The sequence below is a fragment of the Ixodes scapularis genome, unplaced genomic scaffold, assembly GCF_016920785.2.
Source record: "Ixodes scapularis isolate PalLabHiFi unplaced genomic scaffold, ASM1692078v2 PGA_scaffold7__128_contigs__length_106722199, whole genome shotgun sequence".
Lineage (NCBI taxonomy): Eukaryota > Metazoa > Arthropoda > Arachnida > Ixodida > Ixodidae > Ixodes > Ixodes scapularis.
In genome coordinates, this window is record NW_024609882.1 from 63,192,998 (window position 1) to 63,207,820 (window position 14,823).

General features: G+C 46.1%; 1 protein-coding gene across 1 annotated transcript in view; it reads left to right on the plus strand.

The window, feature by feature from the left end:
- Positions 1–9,292: 9,292 nt before the first annotated feature.
- LOC120838533 (23 kDa integral membrane protein) overlaps positions 9,293–14,823 on the plus strand; it is a 53,971-nt gene continuing 48,440 nt past the window's right edge. The window contains exon 1 of the mRNA XM_042286249.1: positions 9,293–9,532. Within this exon, the coding sequence (XP_042142183.1) occupies positions 9,359–9,532 (174 nt within the window). The 5' untranslated portion in view covers positions 9,293–9,358. The remainder of the gene's footprint in view (positions 9,533–14,823) is intronic.

Consider the following 14,823-nt stretch of genomic DNA (forward strand, 5'->3'; position numbering starts at 1 on the left):
GCTCCTAGCGGGCGGTATTAAGCATAATCTGATTCCGTTTCCGGTCAAGTTAGTTTCGGTTTCGGTTTGGGCGTTCCTGCTCCGGTTCTCCGGTACCCCTCTCTCTTTCCTCCCCGCCTCGCTCGGCTCTGAGGACTCACGAAGCCGCTGTTATTTTTTTTTTTTTTTTTTTTTTTTAATACTGACGCACTTTTGCTTTATTTTTTTACGATAGAGTCCGTGCAAAATGTGTCAAACAATAGTTCAACTTACTTCACAAAGCAGAAGTATATATATTTCTTCTTTTTCTATTGTAAAGCATTGAAATTACACAATCGCCGCATTGACTCCTGACTGGTGCAGCATTTTGGGGTCAACAACAGTAAGTGGTTCGAACACATTTTATTGGACCACATTCATGTATACATGATTTACTTCAGAAACTCTGTATGTTTTATACTAAAGAGATCGATACTCACAAAAATAAATGAATATGAAGGACGTCAGCATATCGTACACTTCGTAATAAATTCTTAGCGGAACCAAGTTAACAAACCCTTTCAACGGAGAACATGCTGTATGATACATTCACTTTCACGCCGACTCGGGTACGAGAAGTAAGTGCAAAAATAAATAAGACATCGCTATAATTACCAGTCATAAAAGTATAATAACAGTGCGAAGCACACGCCGGATAGTACAAATTCCCCGATTTCCGGCAAATATAAAAAAACACCAATTTGCATAGCCTCAAACTCACTGCGGGCGAGCCATTACCAAACAATGAGAAATCTATTCGAAATCTGACAAGATTCAACGTCCCTAAACATTCCCCGAAATTGTTCAGAAAATAAATATGGCTTTAGAAAAAAGCGGCTAAAAAACTATGGACAGTAGATACAAAAGTGGATACATTTTCTTTCAAATATTTTTAGCCTCTATACACAATTTTCTGTCGAAATTTCGTAGAAAGTGGACAAATATTTTTGTTGAGGAGCCGTGATACACATTCGCTGGAAAAAGGGGAAACAAATGTTTGGAGAGCAAGCTGCACCGCCCACTTAATAAGCACTTTTTGTTTTTGGTTTGGCAACCGCCTCTGTTAATACACTATTAACAGTTAAACCTGTCTCGTTGCTTACTAGCCACTGAAGAGTGCAACCGAACTTTGTCCAAATTCCGGTTAAGAAATCAAGCATGTCAACACAAGCGTATTCTGCAAAACAATTTTAAAAACCTTTTGTGGTACTCCTCAGGGCAAAGGCTAAAACCACCCAGACCTCAAAGTGTGCTATACAAGGCGGCACACAGTCCTCGAAAATGTGTCACACTCTCTATTATGAAAAGAAAGTGATTTTCCAGTTGCTGAATGAAATGAAAGGCAGCCTGTGGTGGTACTACTAAGTTCCCGAAGAATTTTCCAGGCACGTGGTATGCTTTAGGAACAAGACAGTATTGGTGAGGCCTGGTCAAGTTATTAGACTCATCCGATAGCAGCTGAGAACAGCCATAGCTGTAAGTTGTCTGTTCAAGCAAAAGCTTGATCAAATAGCCCCAAACGTAATAAAAAAGTGGACGAGTCATCAATTATGTTAGACCTCATGTCTGATGGCAGCTCAGAAATATCCTCTAGTGGCGGGAAGTTATCAATTGGAAGACATTCCACAATGTCTGAAATTAAACTTTCATGGTGCGAAGATATTTGCAACTCCTTTAAAAGGTCAGCCTTGTCATCCTCTACGTTTTCATTGTCCGACAGTTTGAACAGTTTTTTTATCGAGAGGTGTTTTAGTCCTGAGGTGAACTGATGCACATTTGGGTTTGTGTTGCAGCCCAGCATTTGTCGTATATAGCTCCAAAAACGTTCTCAATGTGTCTTGCTGCAGGCGTCCTGTAAGTAAGTCATGGCTGCTTGAAAGCAGTAGTGTAAGTCATGGCTGCTTGAAAGCTCATCCCAGAGCAGGAGGACACTTTTTATAGTAACTTGCCACCCAATGATGCCTGATGGCTGCCTCCTACTTTGCAACTGCCATGCTGAAATCCATCCGAGTTACTGGTGTAGAAAATCAATTTCAGATTCTCCCTTCAAAATGGCATGACGCAACTTCTGCCCTGTCTTCTTGAATTTTTTAGCTATTTAGAGAATCAAAAAGTATGCACATCCTATCACAGAAATAGGCTGTAGCCATGGCTGCCTCAGGAAGCTCCTTGGCATAAACAAGGGAATGATATGATTGCAAGAAAGAGTGAGGCACTCAGTACCTGTGGGGCACAATTTTCTTCCATGTTACAAAAAGGTTCTTGAAAAAATGTGTCTCTCAGTAAGTTTCGGAGCCAATTGCAAGCTCATCTCATGAATAGAACAATAAAGTTCAACAATAGAAGACCACTCAATGACCTCATTTCCAATGCAAAGTTTGTGGGCTTGGAGATTGCTCTTGGTTTTTTTTTTTGGGAAGGTGCGGAACATCAAAGACAAAGTAAACGTGTTCGTTGTCAACTTCAAAAAATGGCTTATCGACACACACACCAAGCTTACGTTTGAAGCCCCCTAACCACAGACCACACACAGCCTTTACTGTGAAGCCAACAGTCTTAAGCTCCCGAATGAGAGAAATGAGGAGACTCTGTTAAACAGAAGACGTTGTTGGAGTGTGCACAACAGTGTATGCAAGGGGCTAAACGCACCTCCTGGAAATTTCAGACAGCATAACAACCAAGGCTCTATCCGCAATGTTAGAGGTTCGTTCAACACCGTCATCTGTAAACCCATGGACAATGTCGTGCGCAGGGTCGTTAGTTAAATTCTTTTTTCTTAAACAATCTCATCAAACAACATGCACACACGTTCAAGTGCAGCCAGACAGCCCGGCAGAAACAAGAGCGCGAGAAGCTCGAACCGATCGGCTCCACGAATACACGCCGAGCATGCGAGCACGTGGGCGGTCATGCGTCACCTTGATTGATGCAAAGTCGACCGAACATGATGCAGCAGAAAGCACAGATGGACGGCACGCACGGCACAGACGAACGACGCAGGGACGAGCAGAGGCCATGCAGAATGATGCAGAGGCAACGGCGTGCAGGCAGGCAGGCCATGGCAGGCGCCATTCATCACGTGGTTTTTGTGACGTATTTGATTTAAACTATTTAGTCGTTTTAAGTACTTTAAATAATTTTAAAGCATTGCCATTTAAAAAATAAACACTTTACACAGAAAGAGTTTTAATTAATTTTAACCAAATTGCAGAAAAGCGCCACGTAGCGGAGGGTATTAAACGCACTATCTGGGCCGCGAATCGGCTCCTGTGTCCTCTCTTTACGTTTACTATATTACTCTATGGCGTAGCTGCCAGAGTAGCGACACGACGCAAAATTATCTAGATACACGACGTCAGATGCGCTGATAGTGATCTCCATTTCGGGCCTGGAAGGTTACCATGGTAACCGTGCTTCTAGCGACGCCGGGCGGCAACCTTTGTAGCCTAGTTGATATCTCCATCTGTTCATTGAAAAGTGGACGCTTGGCATCGCGGTATGGCAAGAGCCTCTGGAGGAACGGTGCCTGTTTTTTCTGAAAAGTGAGACGATTTGCAGCCCGGGGACTGTCGGGCGACGAGAGCTGCTATGGCATCGTACGTGCACGGACAAGGCGAGTGGTTTTCGGCGCCGCCGGGATGGCGGCCGCTTTGTGGGACGAACGTACCGTCCTAGTATTTTCGGACTTCGCTCCGATGGAACAAAATCCAATTACGCCGGCCACGACAGGACGATTGGCCCGGGACATGACTGCTGCTCGACTGCCCCATAGTGAGCGAGTATATGTTTAGCATCATACTTCTTCAAGACCCGATCATCCCTTCAAGATGAGATTTTCTCACTGACTGGTGGGGAGCGACGTCGACGAGGCGTTTCAATAGGAGTTTAGCCTTTTTCTTATTTTACCTTTCCCTCAGGTAAGTTCGCCCTTTGCAAATTGTATAGAAAAAATTCACCACCTGCGGGAAACGCTGCACAAAATCTTACCGCGATAGGTTAAGAGACCGAATTTTGCGGTCGATTTAAAGAGCCTGGCCGCTATTTGAAACACCCGTAAGTTTCCTTCACTGATGTCCACTATAGGGGGCTGGATCGTGCATGGCTGCTCTCCGAGCCTGACGCAAGTGAAGCCACCGGAAGTTCGATGCTTGTCCCGGAAGTCGGGCGTGTGTTGGACTTCCTAGTGTTTTCAGTCGATAATTTGGTCCATGCTTTTTTGTGTCTTTGACTGGGTTTTAATACTCCCGTTCTGAATTAAATTCCAAGAACCAGGCATTGAAACGTAGGACATACGCACACTCGATCAACTAGTATCTAAAAATTTTCACATCGAATGGCTTCCCAGGAGACTTCTCGGGTCCGCATGCGCAAGAAAAATCCAGCGCCCCGAACGCTGTTCGATCCAGCACCCGGAAGAGTTGAAAAGCCTGTCAAGGGCTCACTTCCGGGACAAGCCGCTTACTTCCGGTGGCCTCATACCTGTCTGCTCAATACGCCATCCAGCCCCAAAGTCGATATCAGTGGTTTCCTCACGTTGCTCGCTCACTTTAACCATGTCTCGCGCAAAATAAATAACGGCTTTGAAAAAAAAAAAAAAACATTAAGAGCGAGCTCAGTACATAATTTGAGAAATGCACTCTATTACCTTTTATTCACAGAGAAGTAACACCTTAACAGCGTTTATAACAACTGCATGGAACTCACAAACAGTATAACACAATCAGAGCTGAAATAAGTGCTGGACATCCAGTGCCTGTTGTTTCTGTTGTTTTAACTAAACCTTCAAAATAATCAACCTACACTAGACCCACTAAATAAGCTATGCTTCGAGCATCGGCCCTCCGTTCTCTGATTGCCTCGTGGGCACCGCCATTTTGGGGCTTCGTGCAAAACAGACAATTGTTAAGATTCGAAAATGACTTCCTGAGCCTTGATAAAGTGTTGGGAAGCGCAGATGGTAGTGTGTTTCCTTGTTGCGGACTGTTCTAACATTTGCAGAGGACGGGAAAGTGTTTCCTGCGATTTCACATAAAGTTTCAGATAACTAGAAGCAATGATTTTAAACACCTAGGCTAGGTGGCGCAAGCTACCGTCCGCTATAACAAATACAGCCGCTAGCATCCATTCACCCATCTATTAATGACAAGTGTCGTTACTCTGAAGCGTAGCTAATTTATTGTCTCCAACATGCGCATATCTGAGTTTTGCGGCAACTACCGCAAACTGAACAATCACGCACAAATTAAGGGACAAATTACACAACAAATAGGGAACGCCGTTTGTGTCTGTGTACCTTTCGTGTTCTTTACCTGTCCCCAGACATGTGCAGATTACTCAAGAAAAGTAGTTAAGTTACGTTACTGAGTATCGACGCCAAAAGTAATTGGAGTAGAGTAGAAATTTCGCATTTGTAATTGTAATTGAGTAAACTACTAATTACTATAAAAAAGCAGCGAGTTACTTTTGAAGTTACTTTCGAAGTTACTTTTTATATTTTTGTTGTAGCAAAATGAAGTGCAGTTTTGATCCGTGAAAAACCCTGCGAGCCTAAAATAAATGCAGTCATTTTATGGCTTGCGTTTTCACCAAAATAGTTTATTCGCTCGCAGAAGCAATCGATTTCCAAAGTTCTTATCGGAGAGTTTTCCCATTTTCCTCCTAAAGACGTCCCCAGCCAAGCTCAAAAGACGTTCCACCGACGCGCTGGATGGAACGGCAGCGTTGAACTTCAAAAACAACCTGTGCAGAGTCGGGAAAGCGAGTGTTGGCATCTTCGGTGTCCATGACGAAACATGTGAGGTTCGCCTCGGCTAGAGGGTCTTCTATAACAAACTCTCCTCTTTTTTTTTTTTTTCTTTTTAATGCGAATGCATTAACTGGGGGTCCCATGGAGCGAGCCGACGTCATCAGTTTGGAGTGCGAAAACGGCACCTAGTTTCTCTGTTCCCAAAGGTCCCATTGGCTGGCGCGCGGCGACGAGGCTCCCATTGGCCGCTGCACGCGTAAGTTTCAACGACCTCCGCCAGATGGCGCTGCGTGTCCGTGCCGCCAGCGCGCCGATAAAACTAACCGCCGCAACCCCATGCCACTACGGGCCCCGTCGAAGGCGTCTGCCCTTCTCGCCGACGACCAACGTGCTGTCGCCTCCATCCTCCACATCGTCGGCGGTGCTTCTGCTCGTCTCGCCGCCGACGAACATGGCGCTGCCTCCAGCATCCACATCATCGGACAATCATGCTTTCGCGTTCACAATTCAGAAGAAGTGCTTAGGTGCCTTTTTAATTTTTTTGTTCGGCATGAATGGACCCTCTTTATTCCCACGACGTTCGGAGAGTACGCTGAGCGAGTGCACCTGACCGTCAAGGGTTCAGGTCTCGCCCCACGACAATGAGATCCTCCAGACGACTGAGCGACTTGATGCGATGCTAATGCTACGATACTAAAAAAATTGTTTTGGTTTAGTGATTCTCAACCATGGATGTTTCGCGGACCCCTTGTAGATCGGCGGAGATGGTGTAGGACCCCGTTCGTGGTGATGGAAAGGAAAACGTATAGGTTAATTATGATATGATTTAATAAATTAATATAACTATGGGCTGTGTGAAGTAGACTTCTCTTCTTACAGATACACGAAAGAACTCACCAGAAAAACTAATGTTTCCTCTCAATCGGAGAAAATACCTTTTATCGCCAAGTTTGACTGATGAAACTGGGCTTTGCGGACCCCTAGGTTGCCTTTGCACTCCCTTTGAGAACCACTGTTTTGTGGTTAAACAGAAAATAAAACGAAGTTTACTTCACCGCTGACCCCGGGACCGACAAAAGTATCTCGCAAGGGTGACTCGCAATCATCACCGGCGACTACGGCATCCTGACGCGCCTGACACGCCTGGCGTGTGAACCGTTTTCTACAAAGAGGAGGTCTCCCTGGCGTGGAAGGTCGGAAGGACGCGAAGGATTACATCAACAAGCATCGTCGCTCGTACAGTCGCGGCTGGAAGGGGGAACGTGTTCACATAGACGGATTATCCGTGTCCGCGTTTGTGCGCGGGGGAGTCCGGCTTTGCAAGGCAGTATGCGCTGACGACGAGGCGACCATGGGAATAGGAGCCCAGATGCGAGGTCATTCCAGTGGGGCCTCCCGTGGAGCCCCCAAACCGCTTGAGTCAGAATTGACTAAAGGCAGACACCATGAAAACAACAACAACCCACGGAGTGTCCCCGTCTTTCACGGTTGCATCTGGAGGCGCGGCGCCTGCGTGCACCAAGGCTTGTTAAGCATCTCTTCCTGTGTTCGTGCGCGCCGGTGTTATGTTTTGGCCGCTCGTCGCCACCTTAGCCCAAGGACGCCTGTGATGCAGTTTCTACGGCTGTTGAGTATAAGTGCGTGGGGACGGAATGTGAGAGGACCCCTTGTTCGGGAATACCACTTAATCTGCCGGCGTCTTATTTATTTCTGCGCTCAAACTTTTGCTTTTGTGATGAACAAAATTAGCACTAGATTTAGAAAGTAGTTAGTAATTTGAGTAGAAGTTACTTGAAAGACGTAGTTAAATTAAACTACTAACTGCCAAAATAAATTTGTAATTGAAAGTTACCAAGTTACTCGGAAAAGTAGTTAAACCACAGTAGTTTGAGAAGAGTATAGTTGAACTACGTCCAAGTCTGCCTGTCCCCTATTGTCCGCTTTGTTTGTCGTAACGTAGACGATTGGGCTAGTTAGCTCTATTAAAAGTAGAAACAGCGCACGACACGAGCAGAGCAAAATAAGACAGACAAACAACAGCGCTCTTTCTTGTCTGTCTTGTTTTGCTCTGTCCGTGTCGTTCCGTTGTTTGTGCGTTTTTCATAGTGACGCTTCAAAACTGAACACCCCAGCCTTACGTTTTCGTTTCCGTTTTGTCAATCTACCCGTTCCCACAGCGCGCACCGCGATAGCGGATCGAAAAGTGCAGATTGCAAAGCCAAACATCTACAGCTTACGATAAATATAGCAAGCTGCAGCTCGGAACAGTTATCCGACCTTAGGGAGATAGTGGGGACCGTTGAGGTGACGCTTTCGGCCGGTGGTACAAATGTTGCCTGGTTTTTGATTGCAAGAGACGTCTTGTAAACTAAGGATTTCGGTACTTTCAAATTTCTACCAGCCGTATCCGATAAAATTTGGGGACGGTATAAAACACGCCACGCTCAACTACATGCTATACTAGGCTGCAGGAAATGGTTGAACGCGCAAATACAACTGACATCAAATAATAAGAATATTTCCTGGTGCAGCAGACTAAATAGCAAAATATCTCAAAATGGAATAACATAGTATAATCATCGTATACAGAAGCGTAAAACGAACAGTAAAAGCTTCAGCAAAGCCTCCACTGCCATTATGAGCTGTTTCCGGGCATTCTTGTGATGTCAATACCCTCTCTTCGTTTCATAATATTCAAAATAGCTCGTCGTAGTATCGTACGTAACCATCAAACAAACGTAGACAACCAAATTTAAATATTCATTATTCATATATTTACTCTCAGCCCTTCTAGGCCACCGCAGGAAGAATCGTTATAAAAAGTAATCACATTACATAGTTTAAAATCTTCGTAAGCACATAGGTACATTTTCGATCCGACAACAGTAAACTAAAATTCCAACCGTGCGCGCAGAAGAAATAAAAAAGTTTCCTCAAAACCCGATTTTGAACGCTTAGAATACCACACAACGGCGCCAAACTAAGGCTTCTGTTTTACCGGAAGATTAAAGAGAATCTTCAGAACGAACTCCCTTTAAAGAATCGGCGAACCAGGGCAAGCCCAATGGGCATGCATGCGCAGAACCGAGATTGCGAGTTGGTACGCCGACGCTTCGAAGGGTTTCGTTTCATTCTCACGACAAACATAACGCGGGGGTCACTAGGCTAATGCATCAGACAATAGGCAGTCTGCAGAAACTGTCCGAGGCGTGTCCGCAGACATGATGTCTGCTGCGGAAACAATGTCTGTTGTGACAAAAAACCAAAAACGCCTTTCAACCCCATGTCCGGAGTTTGTTCTCCGACCGACAGTCAACCTGCGTTCAGAGTCAATACAGTACGTGTTTCCGCGTCGCCCGCACAACGAAGCCGGAGACCAGAGGACGATCCCTTACGTGGGGTTCGTATACAAAAGACTGCTTGTTTGATGGGGCAGACGACAGGCCTAGAACGTTTTTTCTGCGCACCTATAGCACTCGCGGCCAAAGTCCAGCCCCAACGGACGCCTACGATAAGCGAGTGCCGCGATAAGCAGATGCCTCTCTCGGCTGCGAAACACACGGGCACGCCTGGAGAGCGAGTAGTCCAGAGGAAATGTCCGCAGCCGAGAAGGGAGCGACCGGCGGCGGTGACAACCCGCCCTCGGCCCCCGGGTCCACAGCCCCGTCCCAGCGTGTGCGTCCCAGCCCGAAATATGAAGTCAAAGGGACGTCGTGCGGCGTGGCATGTCTCAAGTACCTCCTCTTCGTCGTCAACGTCATCGTCTGGGTGAGCGTCGGTCGCGTTTTCTGGTCGATGCCTTTACCCAGAGATCCCATGGGGTCGATCCCCACCCCTGCCCGTTTCGATCTAGATGAGCATTGCACCGGCCTGCGGTTGTGTATCACTATATAGTGCGTGATGGCGTGATGCATCCAAGGCTTGAGCAGTAGTACTGCACCGGCAAATTTCTCATCAACAGTGGGTAACATTGCAATAATACTCTGGCAGGCGAATCGCCCGCTGTCTAAACAACTAATGACTAATTTGTTACTAGTTTTTGTCGATGCCTTGTGTTTGTTAAAAGGCGCTGCCTGATGGTAGCGAGCCTCTGCTCGTCTATTCACTGACAAGTTAAGAGGGTGTGACTTGTTGTGTTGAAACTTCCTGCCTTGTGATTGGTTCTTCGGCGTTCTTATCTACTGATGCCGCTCCCTCATTGGCTGAGGAGCAACATGCTCGAGACTCGCCGCACCCTGCGTTGCTGTCTGTGACTCTAGACAGTCCCCCACGGGCTTCTCTGGCCTTACTGGTTTCAATTTGAGTCCAGTGAGAGGCACGCCGTAGTCCCGACAGCCGAGAGCGAAAACTCTCAGAAGCGTCAACAATTTAGACCACAGAATAGCATCCGTGCCAAAAGCGAGTCAAGCAAGGCTCGAGTTTAATGGAGCAGCCCACTCAGTGGACGTGCTGTACTGACAAAAATGTCCTCGTGTAGTGGTGTAATAATGCGACAAATTTGAAGATGAATAACGTTGCTTTAGGCCATAAACGTTCGACCGCGAAGCATATTATTACGGCACGTATAGCACAGATAAAGAAGGTGTAATCGCATGTTCGGAGTGAACACGGAAACGCCCAGACCTCGTTAGGTTTCCGGCTACTGCGGCCAACCTGAGACAGCGACCCGTTATCTTGTTGCCTGTGTGCGGAAGTAACACTTGGAACCCTCTTGGTGTGCACGGTAGCATATCAGTACACCCCTACCGGGAACGCTAGGAGCGTTAAGCCCTGTTTTCGCATGTCTGCCAGTAGAATACCGACATCTGACTGCCGTAAATTTTCCGGGGAGGCCACACTGATCCTGAAATTCGGTCAATTTGGCGGAAGTCTGATGTCTCTTTTCGCTTGACGAGCCTGCAAATCAGATCTGCATGTTAGGTGAAGCGTCTGCGCATGCGCAGTGCCCACAGCAACGCCTTCGCAGCGGCGTGACGCCAGGGAGTGGAGTATACAAGGCTTTGCTGCCTTACGGCTGGCTTGCAGGTCTTCCTAAGCCAAGACAAGTCGAGTTCAATTCTCTTTAGCAAATTTGACAAAATATTTACCCACTGTGAGACTGCAGCAATCGCTGCAGTCTACAGATGTAACTTGGTTTAGGCCTGACAAAAAAAAAAGTCTGCGCTGTGACAGTGAGAATACCGGAATCGCTTGAAGTGTCATGCCCAGAGTCATACCGCAAAGTGCATCGCAACCCCCCACCCAAGTGTTCTGCGGGAAAGTAGGCCTACTAAATATCTTGGACTGAAGGCGTCGTATTGATGTTGACGCACAACACTGCAACCTCGCAGTTTATGTCGAGGTGAACTTCCAGGGTCTGCATTTTGCTCGACTGTACACATCCTGACACCTACTCGAAGCATGGAGGTAGGAAACTTCTTGAGGCGACATGACGCCACCAGAGGCAAAGCCAGGACTGTGGAGGGACACGCCCTCAACGATGACCAAAACCACAGCTGTTTTGATCACCCCCTCTCAGGTGGCGTCACAAAGCCTCCAGAAGCTTCCTACCTCCATGCTTCGAAGGTATCTCTAAACTAAAACTACGGTGCCTGGAGCGAGCGTCTCCCACTGCTGTGTGCTTAGCGTCCCATACTGCCCGTACATCGAAGGGGGTCCTTTAGGGGAACAAATGATGTCACAGAAGACGGAGCGTCATACCGTCAGATGTCGCGATCCTGGTGGTTGGTCGTAGCAGTTTCGGCAAAAATGACGGGCAAACGTGAATGCGGCTGCTGTCACGGCGTCCCAACTCCTGGCTGCCGGAGCTTCCGTGGATTGCCACACTAGAGAGCGAACTGCAGCGGTACAGGCGTCTGCCACGTAACCACAGCTGTTGGGACCCCGCCAGGATCGCGAGCGTGACACTTCTACGCGGACTTGTACATAACGAGTTAAAAGTAACTGATTACTTGTATACATTTTATTGTCACTTTTAAACGCTTCAGTTACTTTTTTTCTGCGGTAACGTTCGCTGTAATTCAATTACTGTTCTTTTTCTTCAACCAATTACAAGTAATCAAATATATGTTTCCGAAAGTGCTAAAATTATTTAGTTGAGTTGTTATACGCAAAAGATCGCTTTGTATGCCTATGAGTCACACGTCTATGTTGCACCAATGTTGGACACTTACCAAGATACCAGAAGGATTAGAGTGCGTTCAGCGACGTTTTGAGTGTCGAGCTCTCGAGAGCGCCTAGTTTCCTGTGTAAGGGACGTTAGGATCCCGGTTGGCCGCGACCGTGTTCTGCAATGACCTCATCTCGGCATGACAAAGAACCCTCCTCCCCCTTCACCTGCGCCCCCCCCCCCCCCCCCCCCCCACCAAATTCCATCTCGCAGAATTAACAAGCGCGTGCTTGGATAGAGGTGCTAAGAACTGAAAGTTATCTTATCTACGATTTATTTTTACTATAACGGGCTGTCTACTAGTCTAGCGTGTGGCTGTTTATTTTTCCTTCCCTCCCTCTCTCTCTCTTCCTATGTCTATCTCTATTAATAAAAGAAGTGTCACATTCTATTAGCAATAGACAAAAAGGAACTAAATATAACTACCGTGAACATGCGTATGCATTTTTGATTTCGTAACAAAAAGTTAAAATAGTAACGTCAAAAGTGATCGATTCATTTCTGGTAATTTCCAACTACTTTTGCGATGCAGTAATTGATTACTGTAATCATTTACATCTTTCAATAAAGTAATTGTAATTGTAATCTGTTACTTTTTTCAGTAACATGTACAAGACTGCTTCTCCGGCGTCGTCGGGCGGATATAGAGGGACTGCTTCTTTGAACGCGGTAAAGACACCGGTCGGAGTCGCGTTCCAGGCACCACCACACTAGAACGTAATAAGGCGGTGTAGTTTTATGATGTGCCTATAGGAAAGCCACGGAGACTAAAACAGATTCATCGATGGCAACGACTATCGATGACGCTGCACAGCTCATTGGCATAAATTACTTCGAAAAAAAAAACTGTAAGTTCATTTTGTCTGCAAGCAGCTAATCACAGCGAACCATAGAAAGGTCGCAACGAATGACGGAGCTCTGAATACGATTAGACGAAAACAATGCGATGTGCGCGGGAAGACGTTTCACTCGCTCGGTTGTCTCTGCGCCCATTGCATATCTCAGACCTAATCGTGTTCTGAGCTTCATCGATCGCCGGGATGCTTGAACTGTTCGCCGTGATTATCCGTCCCCGTTTTCTGCGGCGATGTGGACTCCCCGGCTCGTCCACCTGAACAGCTGTCCAGCCACAACAATCGGTGTGGTGCACGTCCCTTCGAAACAGGAACGAAAGCTCGTTCCTCGTTCCTTCTCGGTCTTGGAACGAGTTCCCGTTCCAAGTTCCAGGGGTTTGAAAGGAAACGCGTTCCCGTATAACTTCTCTAAGAATGTAACGTGTTTTTGCATTAAGGTATGCTTTGCGTATTTTAGTTGAATATTGCGCTAGTAGATAAAATAAAGCGAGCAAGTTAGAATATCCACATCCATGGGAGTAAATAAAATGATTTGAATTGAATCGAATTGAACTATACGTGTCGTGTCGCCATGATCACATTTGTTCCAATTCCTTGTTTTTTGACAATCTCTCTGACACTTTCCCATCCCTCGAAGTCGGAGCTTGAAATAGTCAATAATAAAATGCCTAAATGTGTCCTAAGTTGGTATAAAATTTCAGATATATGGACAAAAAGAAAAGAGCGCCGTTCTTCCTCGTCCCGTTCCCTCGACAATGTAACGAGTTTCCGTTCCAGTTCCACCGATGTGAGACGGAACGGCGGCGTTCCTTCGTTCCTCCTGGAAGGAACGGTTTCCGTTCGACATTGAGACACATGTTGACAATCTACAGGTTGCGTATTCCTCTTACTGCTGGTGAAGGCTGTCAGTATAGTAATGGCGATATGGTTCTTATCAAACATTTGAAAATAAGAATAAAAAAGTAAAACGTGCAGCAATGCGGAAACAATTTTTACAGAATGTGATAGCAATATCATGAAGAAACACCACGTTGAAGAAAAAAAAAACAATAAATAAATTGTTCGTCACTACTTTTTTAGCATGTTCGTTGGAGTTTTTTTGTTTTTTTTCGGTGTACATGATTTAGTCGTTTCCATGTTGTCAACTCCATCTCACGCTGCCCGTACGATATCGTTGTGTGACACCGTACAACATGGCAGGGCTGTTGCGCACATGATGGCGTGAGACTTAGGTGTAACATCGTCAAAACGCGAATAAAAAAACAGACTTTCACTTTTTTTTCAGTTCGTCTCTCTTTTCTATTCAATCTGTACTTACGTGTATTTTCTTACAACAAAAAAAAAATACTCGAAGTAATTCTATGCATACATATGAAAACCTGTAAAGGCGTGACCTTGAAGCCACGCAACCGCGATGGCATTATTATTTGCATGGCACGGGTGTACAGACGCTCCAGCTCACGTGAACATATGGTTTGTGCGCATGCGCAGTGCGTGGCACATTGAATCGTGTGCGTGCGTGTGCAGGAACGCTGTCACGTAATATTCCGAAACTGCACCGTCCATTCAAGAATTACCCTCTGGAGTTAAGATCGCTCCGGAGCTGCCTTGTTCGGAGTCGTTCTTCCGGCACCGCGAAGCGAGCGAAAACAGTCCGAGATAAGAATTGCGGGCGCGGTTTGCGACCAACTCCGAGCCGGAGCGCGGTGCGTCCGTCGCGGTATGCGTAGCTCCGAGGTCATAAATTGCGACCATTTACAACCGACGTGGGCTGTAAAATCTTTTATTTTTGCGTTCTGCCGCTGTCACGCTTTGAGAAAGCGACGGTGAAATACGGCATTGTGAATGACGACGCACAGTAACTCACAGTCAGTTTTGTTTTTTTCGTTTGTTTTTTTATTGCGTCTTAATTTCAGGATGTTTTGTGGTACCAGGTGAGATTTTGTTTCTTAAAATTATGTGGATTTTTTAATAAAGTCTTTAAATCGTTATTAAGACTTATCCTTAAAGAGAAATTAGTTTTAGACTTTAATGTT